Source organism: Ranitomeya imitator, chromosome 6 (assembly GCF_032444005.1).
Source record: "Ranitomeya imitator isolate aRanImi1 chromosome 6, aRanImi1.pri, whole genome shotgun sequence".
Lineage (NCBI taxonomy): Eukaryota > Metazoa > Chordata > Amphibia > Anura > Dendrobatidae > Ranitomeya > Ranitomeya imitator.
In genome coordinates this window covers 102476312-102489785 of record NC_091287.1, presented here as the reverse complement: position 1 = coordinate 102489785, position 13474 = coordinate 102476312, and the positions used below count along the sequence as shown (strand labels likewise).

General features: G+C 42.6%; 1 protein-coding gene across 1 annotated transcript in view; it reads left to right on the top strand.

The window, feature by feature from the left end:
• Window positions 1-13474, top strand: part of EFHB (EF-hand domain family member B) — a 90414-nt gene that overhangs the window by 42782 nt on the left and 34158 nt on the right. Inside the window, exons 5-7 of the mRNA XM_069729972.1 lie at window positions 1104-1214; window positions 4469-4598; window positions 11226-11309. Of these exons, the coding sequence (XP_069586073.1) occupies window positions 1104-1214; window positions 4469-4598; window positions 11226-11309 (325 nt within the window). The remainder of the gene's footprint in view (window positions 1-1103; window positions 1215-4468; window positions 4599-11225; window positions 11310-13474) is intronic.

Genomic DNA, 13474 nt, shown 5'->3' with positions numbered 1-13474 from the left:
AGTTGTTGATGTTTAATTTTTATTCTTCCATTAAGTATCTGTCATGATTCCACCACTTACTGTGTTCTAGAGGCGTGTTGGGCTGTCAGTGTTGTGAGTGACAGCTCAGCTGCCCTATAGATAACAGGAGCGTGTCAGGCTGTCAGTGCTGTGAGTGACAGCTTAGCTGCCCTATAGATAACAGGAGCGTGTCAGGCGGTCAGTGCTGTGAGTGACAGCTTAGCTGCCCTATGGATAGCAGGAACGTGTCAAGCTGTCAGTGCTGTGAGTGACAGCTCAGCTGCCCTATTGATAGCAGGGGCATGCTGGGCTGTCAGTGCTGTGAGTTACTGCTTCAACTGCCTTATGGATAGCAGGGGCGGTTTGGGCTATTAGTGTTGTGTTTGGTTTTCCTCTAGGTGTTTTTCTTTCCAAATAATTGTCAGGCCAGGCTATTTAACTGACTGGTAATGTGAGATCATTGCCAATTGTAGCTTCAGCTAAGTGGTTTGCTTACGCTGTTCTCTGTATTTTGATATCCTGATGCTGACTGCACCTGCATCAGTGTTGCGCTATGGGGCCATGCAGCCCACAAAAGAAAGGGATTAATCCAGCACTTTAGATAAAATGCAAAGTTTACTCCATCAATTAAAACATTGATCAAAGGATGAGCAACATAATCAAATAGGTAGCTATATCATCCGAGGAAAAAGTCCCAAACAAAAAAGGATTCAAAGTCCTGGTTGACGCATTTCAAAGTGATATTTCTTATTCATCACCTGCCATGCACTTGTCTGGTTTTTTCCTTGGACAGAGCTGGTTGGTGAAACAATCGCTGAATGTCCGAGTTTGTTCCGAAATGTGGCTCTCAAGGTAAAAACCGTTGGGGACCCCTGCTTTAGGGCATATCACACTGTACCATCACAGGGAGACTGTATCCACAGAAAGTTTGCTAACTTATCAAATTATTTAAAAACTTTGGAGCTCAATGTGTTGCTGTTTTTAGAAATGTAATTATACAGCCAGGACTAATCTGTTGTATTTATTTAACCCAGTCCAATGTGTTATAGTGGTAAGAAATTCCTAATTAGTGGTAAAGAATCTTTCCTTTGTTCTGCATTAAGGTTCATCAGCGGGTGTTCTTATTAATCCTTCGAAAAGCTTTCAAGAAATAGAGGCAGAATCGCACAGAGGACATGATCTTTATGTGGTTACACATAATGATTTTGACGTTGGTGAGTCTCACAATGACAACTTAGGTAGAAGTGAAATACCTGCACCGTGTGAAATTCCAGTGTTATTTCTCTTATAACAATTCACAGTTTACATGTCTAGAACAAAAGAGTCAACATAGGGAAAGTATTGGTTCTCCTTAAGGCTGGAGCTACACAGAGACTATGGCCACAACACATGTTGCTACATTTTAGCAACATACAGGTTGGTTCCGAATTGCAACCCGGAGAATTCTGCAGCTGTCACAGGCAAGTCATAAAATATCCAACGCAGTTGGACTTCTTGTGACTTGCTTGTCATGGTCGAAGAACCCTGTGTCACAATGCAACCTCATTCACTTGTACAGCACTACAATGTAGCACTAACACCTAGCGGACTTTGGTCACGTGACAGATGTTGCAGGCAAAGTCGCTGAGTAGCCCCAGCCATAAAAGACCAGCTGGGTACGGAGTCTTACATGCAATTTTCCATGGAAGAAAAGTATATGAAGTAGCTCTTTTGCAGAATTTACCTCTGGTCATGTTGCAAGACCTGGTAAAGGTTTGGACACTGACTTTTAGGTTAGCCGCCTCTCTTAGGCTACGTTCACATTTGCGCTGTTGGGCGCAGCGTCGTCGGCTCATACCGACGCATGCGTCATGCGCGCCTATATTTAACATGGAGGCGCATGGACATGCGCCAATATATGTGTTGTATTGCGTTTTACAACGCTTGCGTCAGTTTCATGCACCAGACAGGGCGCGGAGGACGCTACTTGTAGCGTTTTTCCTGCACCAAAACTCTGGAACATTTCTAGTATATGTCAACGCATGCGTCAAAATACGCAGCGTTGTGTATTGCGTTGTTGGTTGCGTCGACGATGCTGCGCCCAACAACGCAAATGTGAACGTTACCTTAGGTCAAACATTTTGAGAAAATATTTTTTGTTCTAGAGAAATAAAGATCAAATACATGTGAACTCAGAGAGCTGCATTCAAGTTAACATATTTTGACCATCCTTTTTTTTAAGCTTGTGTTTTTTTTTAAATCTTTTATGTGACTATTCATGAAAAAATCTTTAAGGCTATGTGCACACGTTGCAGATTTGACTGTGGAATTTTCTGTGCAGATTCTGAATTTCTTGGCAGAAAACGCAGGTCAGAATCTGCGCCTTTTTTTGATATGTGCACACGTTCTGGATTTTTGTGCAGATTTTGTCCTTTTTTTCACCCCTGCAGATTTCTATTATGGAATGGGTGCAGAAATGCAGCAGATCAGCACAAAAGAAGTAACATGGTCCTTTTTTGAATCTGCTGCATTTTCCGTGCAGATTTTTCTGCACCATCAGCACAGCATTTTTTTTTGCCATTGATTTACATTGTACTGTAAATCACTTGCAGATCTTGCAGCGTTTCTGCGCGGAAAAAAAAGCTGCAGATCTGCAGGAAATCTGCAATGTGTGCACATACCCTCAATATTCCAGTTTTCACACTGGCCTTGTCACAAAAGGCTGATTCTTCCTATTTTCTGTATTTATCGCATTTTACTGTATAAACTTTTACCGTATAAACTACACCAGGATTAGAAAGATCATTACATTTGATCATTTGACCCCCATTAATCCTGAGATTAAAAGAACTGTAGAGAAAAATGCAGCCACTCCAGTTTCCTGCACAACGAGTGTCTAGAGTGGTTTGTCCAGGTTAAAAAAACAGCAACTTCATTTTTAGGAACAGTGGGTGTCCCAGAGGACGGACCCTGCCATCACTTACAAGATAGTAAAACATATGCAGGATAACAATACTAAATGCAAATAAAGCCATGCATACATCTACACTATCACTCCCTTGTCTCTGAGGCAAGGGACTATATTCACACTCTTCCTGAAAACTGTCATCATTTCTCACATTTTTCTGTCAATTGACTCCCCCTCACCCTCAGCCCCCAAGACAACACACTCACACATACACCACACACACATACACTGCACACATACACACACAACACACTCATACATATACCACACACACACACCACACTCACACATACACCACACACACATACACTGCACACATACACACTCACACAACACACTCACACAACACACTCATACATATACCACACACACACCACACTCACACATACACCACACACACATACACTGTACACATACACAACACATTCACACACATACACTACAAACAAACAACACACTCATGCATACACCACACACAACACACTCACACTACAAACAAACACAAACAACACACTCACACATACACCACACACACATACACTGCACACATACACAACACATTCACACACATACACTACAAACAAACAACACACTCATGCATACACCACACACAACACACTCACACTACAAACAAACACAAACAACACACTCATACATATACCACACACACATACACTGCACACATACACAACACATTCACACACATACACTACAAACAAACACAAACAACACACTCATACATACACCACACACATAACACACTCACACTACAAACACAAATAACACACTGATACATACACCACACACAACACACACTACAAACAAACACAAACAACACACTCATACATATACCACACACACCACACTCACACATACACCACACACACATACACTGCACACATACACAACACACTCACACACATACACTACAAACAATCACAAACACGCTCATACATACTCCACACACAACGTACTCACACATAGAACCTCCAGACACAACACATTCACACACCTCACAACACATTTACACATACAACACACTCACTCATACACCCGCCCACACAAAACACACATACACAAAAACATACTCAACACACTCACACATACATAAATATACCCTGCTTTGAAAGGGTGTCTCTCACCAATATGACTGCTCCAAAAAACGTTTTTAAAAATAAAAACAATATTAAAAAAAGTTAATTAATGAAACTAAAATGAGATGTGTAACACACATGGGTATTTTATTTTTTTAGTTTTTTTGCAAGATCTACATTTTCTATGATACTCTTTTTTTCAAACCTTTGGCTAATATTAGTCTACTGGCACCTTGAAGTGTGTCAGGAATTGGTCAGGTGTGTATACCAAATACAGATCACAATTGTGATATGAGCATTTCCCAAAATAAAACACAAAAAACAAGATATAGATTTTAGATTAAAATTAGTGTATTATGACGGTTTTGTTTTTCATTATATTTTGTAAGTCATGTGCTAAGATAGTAATATGTTTTTTACATTGTAGGCGAGATAAGAAACAGAAAATACGACTGGACAAAATATAAAAAAGGGAATAAATTTGGAATCGAGACACCTCACTTTAATGATGGAAGAAATGTGGCACGAAGTTTAAGGTGGCTTCAGGAAATGAAAATGTAAGTTCTCCAACACTTAGCTATGTGTTCATGTTTAGGGAGACTCATTATCATGTGTGGGCACAATTCATTTAATGTAAAATATTTATTAAGGGCTTGTGTATGGTAAACTGAAATGTCATTTTCTTTTTTGTCACTTGCTGCTCTATAGTCTCTATAAATATAAGTACCATATATACTCGAGTATAAGCTGACCCGAATATAAGCCGAGACCCCTACTTTTGCCACGAAAAACTGGTTAAGCTTATTGACTCGAGTATAAGCCGGGTATGCATTGTCCCCTATTGCCTATCATGGTATGCATGGACCCCCTGTCCCTGTGATTGCATGCATTGCTCCCCAGTCCCTGTCATTGTATGCATGGCTCTCCAGTCCCTGTCTTTGTGTGCATGGCTCTCCAGTCCCTGTCTTTGTGTGCATGGCTCTCCAGTCCCTGTCTTTGTGTGCACGGCTCTCCAGTCCCTGTCTTGGTGTGCATGGCTCTCCAGTCCCTGTCTTGGTGTGCATGGCTCTCCAGTCCCTGTCCTGGTGTGCATGGATCCCCAGTCCCTGTCATTGTATGCATGGCTCTCCAGTCCCTGTCTTGGTGTGCATGGCTCTCCAGTCCCTGTCTTGGTGTGCATGTCTCTCCAGTCCCTGTCTTGGTGTGCATGTCTCTCCAGTCCCTGTCTTGGTGTGCATGGCTCCCCAGTCCCTGTCTTGGTGTGCATGGCTCTCCAGTCTCTGTCCTGATGTGCATGGCTCCCCAGTCCCTGTCCTGATGTGCATGGCTCTCCAGTCCCTGTCTTGGTGTGCATGTCTCTCCAGTCCCTGTCTTGGTGTGCATGGCTCCCCAGTCCCTGTCTTGGTGTGCATGGCTCTCCAGTCCCTGTCCTGGTGTGCATGGCTCCCCAGTCCCTGTCTTGGTGTGCATGGCTCTCCAGCCCCTGTCTTGGTGTGCATGTCTCTCCAGTCCCTGTCTTGGTGTGCATGGCTCTCCAGTCTCTGTCCTGATGTGCATGGCTCCCCAGTCCCTGTCCTGATGTGCATGGCTCCCCAGTCCCTGTCTTGGTGTGCATGGCTCCCCAGTCCCTGTCTTGGTGTGCATGGCTCTCGAGTCTCTGTCCTGATGTGCATGGCTCCCCAGTCCCTGTCCTGATGTGCATGGCTCTCCAGTCCCTGTCTTGGTGTGCATGTCTCTCCAGTCCCTGTCTTGGTGTGCATGGCTCCCCAGTCCCTGTTTTGGTGTGCATGGCTCCCCAGTCCCTGTCTTGGTGTGCATGGCTCTCCAGTCTCTGTCCTGATGTGCATGGCTCCCCAGTCCCTGTCCTGGTGTGCATGGCTCCCCAGTCCCTGTCTTGGTGTGCATGGCTCTCCAGTCCCTGTCTTGGTGTGCATGGCTCTCCAGTACCTGTCTTGGTGTGCATGGCTCCCCAGTCCCTGTCCTGGTGTACATGGCTCCCCAGCCCCTGTCCTGGTGTACATCGCTCCCCAGTCCCTGTCCTGGTGTGCATGGCTCCCCTTATCCCTATAAATGATTCCTGTTATAAAAAAAAAAAAAAAATCCTATTTACCGGCCTGCGCTCCCTTGGTGGCACTGCATCTTGTTCCGACTTCCAGCAGCTCTTCCTGCCAAGAGATCACGTGGCCCCGCTCATTAACGTAAAGAATATATGCACCACGCCTATGGGAGTGGAGACGCGTGCATATTCATTACCTTAATGAGCGGTGCCACGTGATCTCTCGGCTGGAAGAGCTGCAGATGCCGGCGGCCGGAACAAAATGCAGGTAGGTGAGTATGATGTGTGCTGGAAGCCGGCGGCTGTGGCTGGCACTGTGCGCTATTACAGCAGCGGCATAGGCTTTAGCCACAGCTGCCGGCTCTGGCCTTTGTGACCCGCTGCTCTGCCGGTCCCCCTCCCCCACCGGCTTTCTGTGACCGTGACTCTTGTATAAGCCGAGGGGGGCGTTTTCAGCACAAAAAAACGTGCTGAAAGACTCGGCTTATACACGAGTATATGCGGTAATTAATTTATTAAAAGGTTTTATCCTTAAACAATGTTTATCAGCTATCACCTACCTGCAGGATAGATGATATATGTACTTTTGCTCCCACTTTGTGCCCCCTGTGTGAATGAAGCTTTAATGATTACATGCTATAAACTGTTCTGTAATTCCTGTAGATGCTTAATAGATGGTTAATTGAGCAGTAGTCAGTAAAATTTCATGTAGGAAACTTTGAAACTCCCATTCTCATGACCGGTGGGTATACGAGCATTCAGATGTTCAGCAATCATACATTGATCACCCATCCTGTGTATAGGTAATAGATATGGTTTATGGATAACTCCTTTAACCCCCTCGCGACCACATAACGTAAATTTACAGTGTCATGGTGGGTTTATTGAGCAGGCTCAGGAGTTGATCCAGTGCCATACCCAACAGATGACAGCTGTGTTATATAGCCGGCATATGCCTGTAACAGCAGTGGCCTTTTAAATGTCGTTTTCAATCGGTAACAGCGACATTTATATGTCATTAATTATTGCTGATTCAGTGGAACAAAAAGGAGAGAGGGTGCATAGCCAATTATATAAAACAGGGTGCTGCATCATGTAAAAAAGGAAATTATGGCCATACAAAAAGCAATAAACTAGTGATGAGCAAACCTGTAAAAGTCTAAATTCATTGAGAACAAATGCAACACACAACCATGGAAATATTCTAAACATATAAACACACTACAAGTCACTAAATAAAGTGGTAAAGGGTATGTACCATAATCAAGAAAAATAAACACATCGCGATCCAAAGTGTGAAAACCGAAGACCGGCTTTACAATGCCCATATACCGTAAATAATAGAATATAATGGATATTAATAAAGCTGAGCCTGACCAAAAAAGCGCTGTGTAAGAGTAAGCATAGTGAGACTCATGGTAACCTGCAGATAATCAATATGAATGGCACAGTCGATGTATATAGAGATATGGCGACTCAAAAATAGAGATACAGGAAAGCCACACAAGCCTGTAAATATGTAACCTAACAACTATATGATATAATGATGGTTAGGAATATAAGAATAATGCAATCAAGGAAAATACATGACCCAGAGATCACTCAGTCAAGCCCTCAGTTGTAATCATGAGACAAACCCCACGTGTATCGCTGCATAGAGCAGCTTCATCAGGGCTCAATGAATTTAGACTTTTACTGGTGTGCTCATCACTAGTTTATTCCTTTTAGTATGGCCATTATTGCTGATTGACTCCCATCGCACCACACAAAACGATTACAGAGAACCGATGAGTCATGGACGTGCTAAATGCCCGTGTCATTACCAGGTTGGTATCAAGAGATACAAAGTTATGCGAAACACCAAAAGGCTAAAAAGAGTCAAATTGCAAGAGCAGCTTTTTTCACTCGCTGAACTCAATCCAAAAAATGCTAAGAGATAAAAAATGGTATCAATAAAAATGTAAACTCAGGGAACAGAAACCAAGCCCTCACACTGCTTCAATGAAAAAATAAAAATGTTACGGTTCTCAGAAAATGGCGACAAACCACAAATATTTTTTACAAAGGGCTTAATTTTTTTTTTACTACAATAATATTTAGAAAACCTCATGAAGTTGGTGTTGCCATACTTATACTGACCTGAAGCGTCTTACTGTCAGGTGATGCGTACTGGATAATGTAGGGGTGCACAATATTTTTTGGTCCTAGGGACACATTGTCATACTGAATCAATTCCAAGGGCCGCAAACAAATTTAAAGGGGTACCGCACTTATCTGAATGCATCACTAGAACCACCATCAGAACATTAATACATCATCAGAACCAAGCTTTCAGTATTTGAAGATGATTTGGAGAGTTTCTGCTTAAAAAAAAATCAGTATGAACACACGCTAATGTAAACTGAGTTTTTACAACAGAAATTTCGACAAATCCTCCTCATATTGTCAAATTTCTAAGTTTGAGGATTTTTAAATTTTAACATAGTCATGAAGCGCATTATTATTATTATTATTTATTTATATAGCACCATTGATTCCATGGTGCTGTACATGAGAAGGGGTTACATACAAGTTACAAATATCACATACAGTAAACAAACTAACAATGACGGACTGATACAGACGGGCGAGGACCCTGCCCTTGCGGGCTTACATTCTACAGGATTATGGGGAAGGAGACAGTAGGTTGAGGGTTGCAGGAGCTCTGGTGTTGGTGAGGCGGTAGCTCCGGTGTTGGTGAGGCGGTAGCTCCGGTGTTGGTGAGGCGGTAGCTTCGATAGTGATGAGGCAGCAGCGGTGTCAGTGCAGGCTGTAGGCTTTCCTGAAGAGATGAGTTTTCAGGTTCCGTCTGAAGGATCCGACTGTGGTTGATAGTCGGACGTGTTGGGGCAGAGAGTTCCAGAGGATGGGGGATATTCGGGAGAAGTCTTGGAGGCGATTGGATGAGGAGCGAATAAGTGTGGAGGAGAGAAGGAGGTCTTGGGAGGACCGGAGATCACGTGAGGGAAGATATCGAGAGATTAGTTCAGAGATATATGGAGGAGACAGGTTGTGGATGGCTTTGTAGGTCAGTATTAGCAATTTGAACTGGATACGCTGAGGGAATGGGAGCCAGTGAAGAGATTTGCAGAGGGGGGAAGCGGAGGAGTAGCGAGGAGAGAGATGGATTAGTCGGGCAGCAGAGTTAAGGATGGACTGGAGAGGTGCAAGGGTGTTAGCAGGGAGGCCACAGAAAAGGATGTTGCAGTAGTCAAGGCGGGAAATGATGAGGGCGTGCACAAGCATTTTAGTAGATTGGGGGTTGAGGAAAGGACGGATCCTGGAGATATTTTTGAGCTGGAGGCGACAGGAGGTGGAAAGAGCTTGGATGTGTGGTTTGAAGGACAGGGCAGAGTCGAAGGTTACTCCGAGGCAGCGGACTTCGGGTACAGGGGAAAGCATGATGTCATTGACTGCGATAGATAGGTCAAGTAAGGAAGATTTGTGGGATGGAGGAAAGATGATGAGTTCAGATTTGTCCACATTGAGTTTGAGGAAGCGAGAGGAGAAGAAGGAGGATATGGCTGATAGGCACTCTGGGATTCTGGACAGCAGAGCGGTGACGTCTGGGCCAGAGAGAGATTATGGATTGCTACATGCATGCAAGACCAGAAACACCGTTGCTCAGCCCACATCTTTCCTGACACATGTCAGCTGTTTTGAATCGCGATCCACCCGTGACTGTTAACCCATTAAATGCCGCTGTCAATCGCTGACAGCGGCATTTAATGTGAATGTGCCGGAAGCAGGTCACTAATCCCACCCATTGGTGACCCCATTACATGATCGCGGGTCACCGATTGGTCGGCATGGCAACCAGAGGTCTCCAACAGACTATGGTTGTCATTGCCGGATTGCTATGAGCACCGCCCGGTGGTTGGCGCTCATAGCAAGTGAGCATTTCTGCTACATACAGGCGATCTGATTATTGCCTGTGTGTAGCAGAGGCGATCGGTTTCTCACAGCTTCTAGTCTCTCCCATGGAGACTATTGAATCATGCAAAAAGTAAAAAAAGTTTTTAAAAATGTTAACAAAATATATAAAAGTTCAAATCATCCCCCATTCAAAATAAAACAATTAAAAAAAATGAAAATATACACATATTTGGTATCATCGCATTCAGAATTGCCAATCTATCAAGCTATAAAAAAAATTAATCCGATCGTAGCGTAAAACGGCATATCGAAAAACAAAGTAAAAACGCCAGAAATACTTTTTTTGGTTACCGCAACATTGCATTAAAATGCAATAACGGGAGATCAAAAGAATGTATCCACACCAAAATGATTTCATTAGAAACGTCAGCTCGGCAGGCAAAAAAAATCCCTCACCCAGCCCCAGATCATGAAAAATGGAGGCGCTGAGGGTCTCAGAAAATGACACAAATTTATTTATTTTTTTCTAACAAACTTTGTATTTTTTTCACCATGTAAATAAAAAAGAACCTATACATGTTTGGTATCGACAAACTCAAAATCCGGAGAATCATAATGGCAGGCCAGTTTTAGCATTTGGTGATCATGGTAAAAAAAAATCCAAAAAACTGTCGTGGAATTGCACTTTTTTTGCAATTTCACCGCACTTGGAACTTTTTCCCGTTTTCGAGTACACAATATGGTAAAAGCAATGGTGTAGTTCAACAGTACAACTCATCTCACAAAAAACAAGACCTCACATGGCCATATTGACGAAAAAATAAAAAGTTATGTCTCTGGGAAGAAGGGGAGCAAAAAACAGAAATGCAAAAACGAAGAAGGGCAGCGGCATGAAGGGGTTAAATTGGCATTAAGGTTTGTACACCTATTCTGAAATTACTTTTCAAAGTGCAGCATTCTGACCAGGTCTAAGGGATCTATTTAATAATGTGTACAATTTGTACTATGAAATCTGCAGATTTGAAGATAATGGGAAGTGTTCTTCGTACACCCTTTTTCTTGCTTGGGCTCCCATTGCCCATTAAGTATTCAGCAGCGTCACAATATAAAAATTAGATGCCTCTGTTTTCTATGAATATCACTGATTTTTTTTTTCATTTTTATGAATACATGATGTATTAGAATATATGACTTTTAATTATTAATGTTTTAGGAAAGAAGAAGCTAATATAGTTTCTAAAAGAGTTGATGATTTCCGAGAGCGTTCACAGTATCAGCTTGGGAAGGTCCTGGATCCGTAAGTACCATCAACTATTGAAATCATCCTACACATACTTACATCAAGAATAACTTTTTCATTCAAATGGCAAATGACTTAGATTAACAAAACGTATAGATTAGATTTAATTTTAATGTTAAACTCACATTAAACGCAGATATTATTCTAAAGTCATGAGTGAGCCCTGACAGCTTAGGCTACTTTCACACTGGCGTTTTTTGCAATATGTCGCAATGCGTCATTTATGGCAAAAAACACATCCTGCAAAGTTGTTTGCAGGATGCGTTTTTGCCCCATAGATTAATATTAGCGACGTATTGCGACGCATTGCCACACGTCGCAACCGTCGTGTTGTGGCGGACCGCCGGGAGCAAAAAACGTTAAATGTAACATTTTTTGCTGCCGACGGACCGCTTTTTCCGACCGCGCATGCGTGGCCGGAACTCCGCCCCCACCTCCCCGCACCTCACAATGGGGCAGCGGATGCGCCGGAGAAATGCATCCGCTGCACCTGTTGTGCGGCGCATCAAACGCTAGCGTCGGAATCTCGGCCCGACGCATTGCGATGGGAAGATTCCGACGCTAGTGTGAAAGTAGCCTTATGTGCTATTATACTTGAGACACACGGAAGATATTATACTTTTATGAATCTGATCATCATTGAACACTTGTTTGATTTGTTTGCAACTTCTAGTTTGACATTGATGCGGCTATGCTTTTCTTATTATATCTTTACAATATTTAGAGGTTGGTTTTCAAATACTGTCTTCCAAATCAACGTAGAAACATTGATTTATAAGATTACATACTAGCTAGCTGCGACTGCCATGGGAAGGAGCTCGGTGGAATTGCAGCATACATTGTAATCTACATTAAAGGGAGTTCGTCATCCCCTAAATGCATTTTAAGCGGGCTATACAGTGCTGTAGGTTAGTTAGCCCCTACAAGAACCATACTAGCAATGGTACAGTGTTTGAGAAAATAACCATTATGCCTCCTCTTTGAATATTGGGTCCCTTCTGATTGACAGTTCTCACTTCCCAGAACAAGCACTGTCTGATTATTGCCAGCGTGTGCTTGGCCATACTTGCAGACAGTGGCCGCTCACATTTTCCTCCCTTTCTCCTTTCTTCTGATGTTGCTCGCTGCACTTCCACGTGTATTAGTGTAGCGAGCAGCATCAGAAAAATGGGGACAGAGAGGACTACGCGAGGGGCCGTACATACGTTGTCAGCATTCTCACAGTGCTCGGTCTAGGAAGTGAGCTCTGTCTGTCATTCAAAAACGAGGGAAGGGCTCCAATATGCAGTTAAGCAGGTATAATGGTGCACCAAAATCGTAGCCACGCCACATTTGCCTAGCAATAAAAAGTTATTTTCTCAGACCTTGTACCAGTAACAAAGATAGTGTTAGTATGGTTGTTGAAGGAGCTAATTCCCCTCCAATACTGTATAGCCTGTTTAAAATGCATTTTGGGGGTGATGGACTCCCTTTAAGACTGTATATAATGATCTCCTAAACTCCAACAGTATTGTTGTAGTATGTATGGTTCTAAAATTTGACTAGTGAAACAGATGAGTAAAAAAGTGCAGACTTTGTGAGGTAGAACGTTACAGTTAAATATGTGAATTTTCAGGAATATTCTCTTGTATATTTTGTTACCCGGCTTCCTCTTTCTAGTACATTAAGGAAGACAAAAATATTTAATTGTAATTAAAATGAAGCATAACAAATGCCAGCTACTCCACTTCACCAATCAATCATGATGAGTCCGGCACAGCTGCTAACACCTTACTTCTCATCTTCAGTGCAACATATTCCTGTCTGGAATATTTGTCCAATGGTTTACAACTTTCTCTCTCTGTTTCTGAGCTGTGAACTATAATGTCCTCTCACTATCGTAAATCACCGTAAAATGGCTACTGCCTTTCCTGCCTCGGCTTTTATACAGGCTCTAATAGTCTCACCTGAATGGTTGTGCTATACCATGTCATGTGATAGCTTCAAGGTTTTATTGACCTGCCTGAGGTCATGTGACCTTTCTTTGGCTCATAAAATCTTCCGCAATGTTTGAAAATAAGAAACCTAAAATGTTTTAAAATAGTTGTGGCCATTTTTCTGAATTGCAAATTCTTCAAATTTTCATAAAAGTCAGCACAACTTTGATTTGCATTGAATCGACT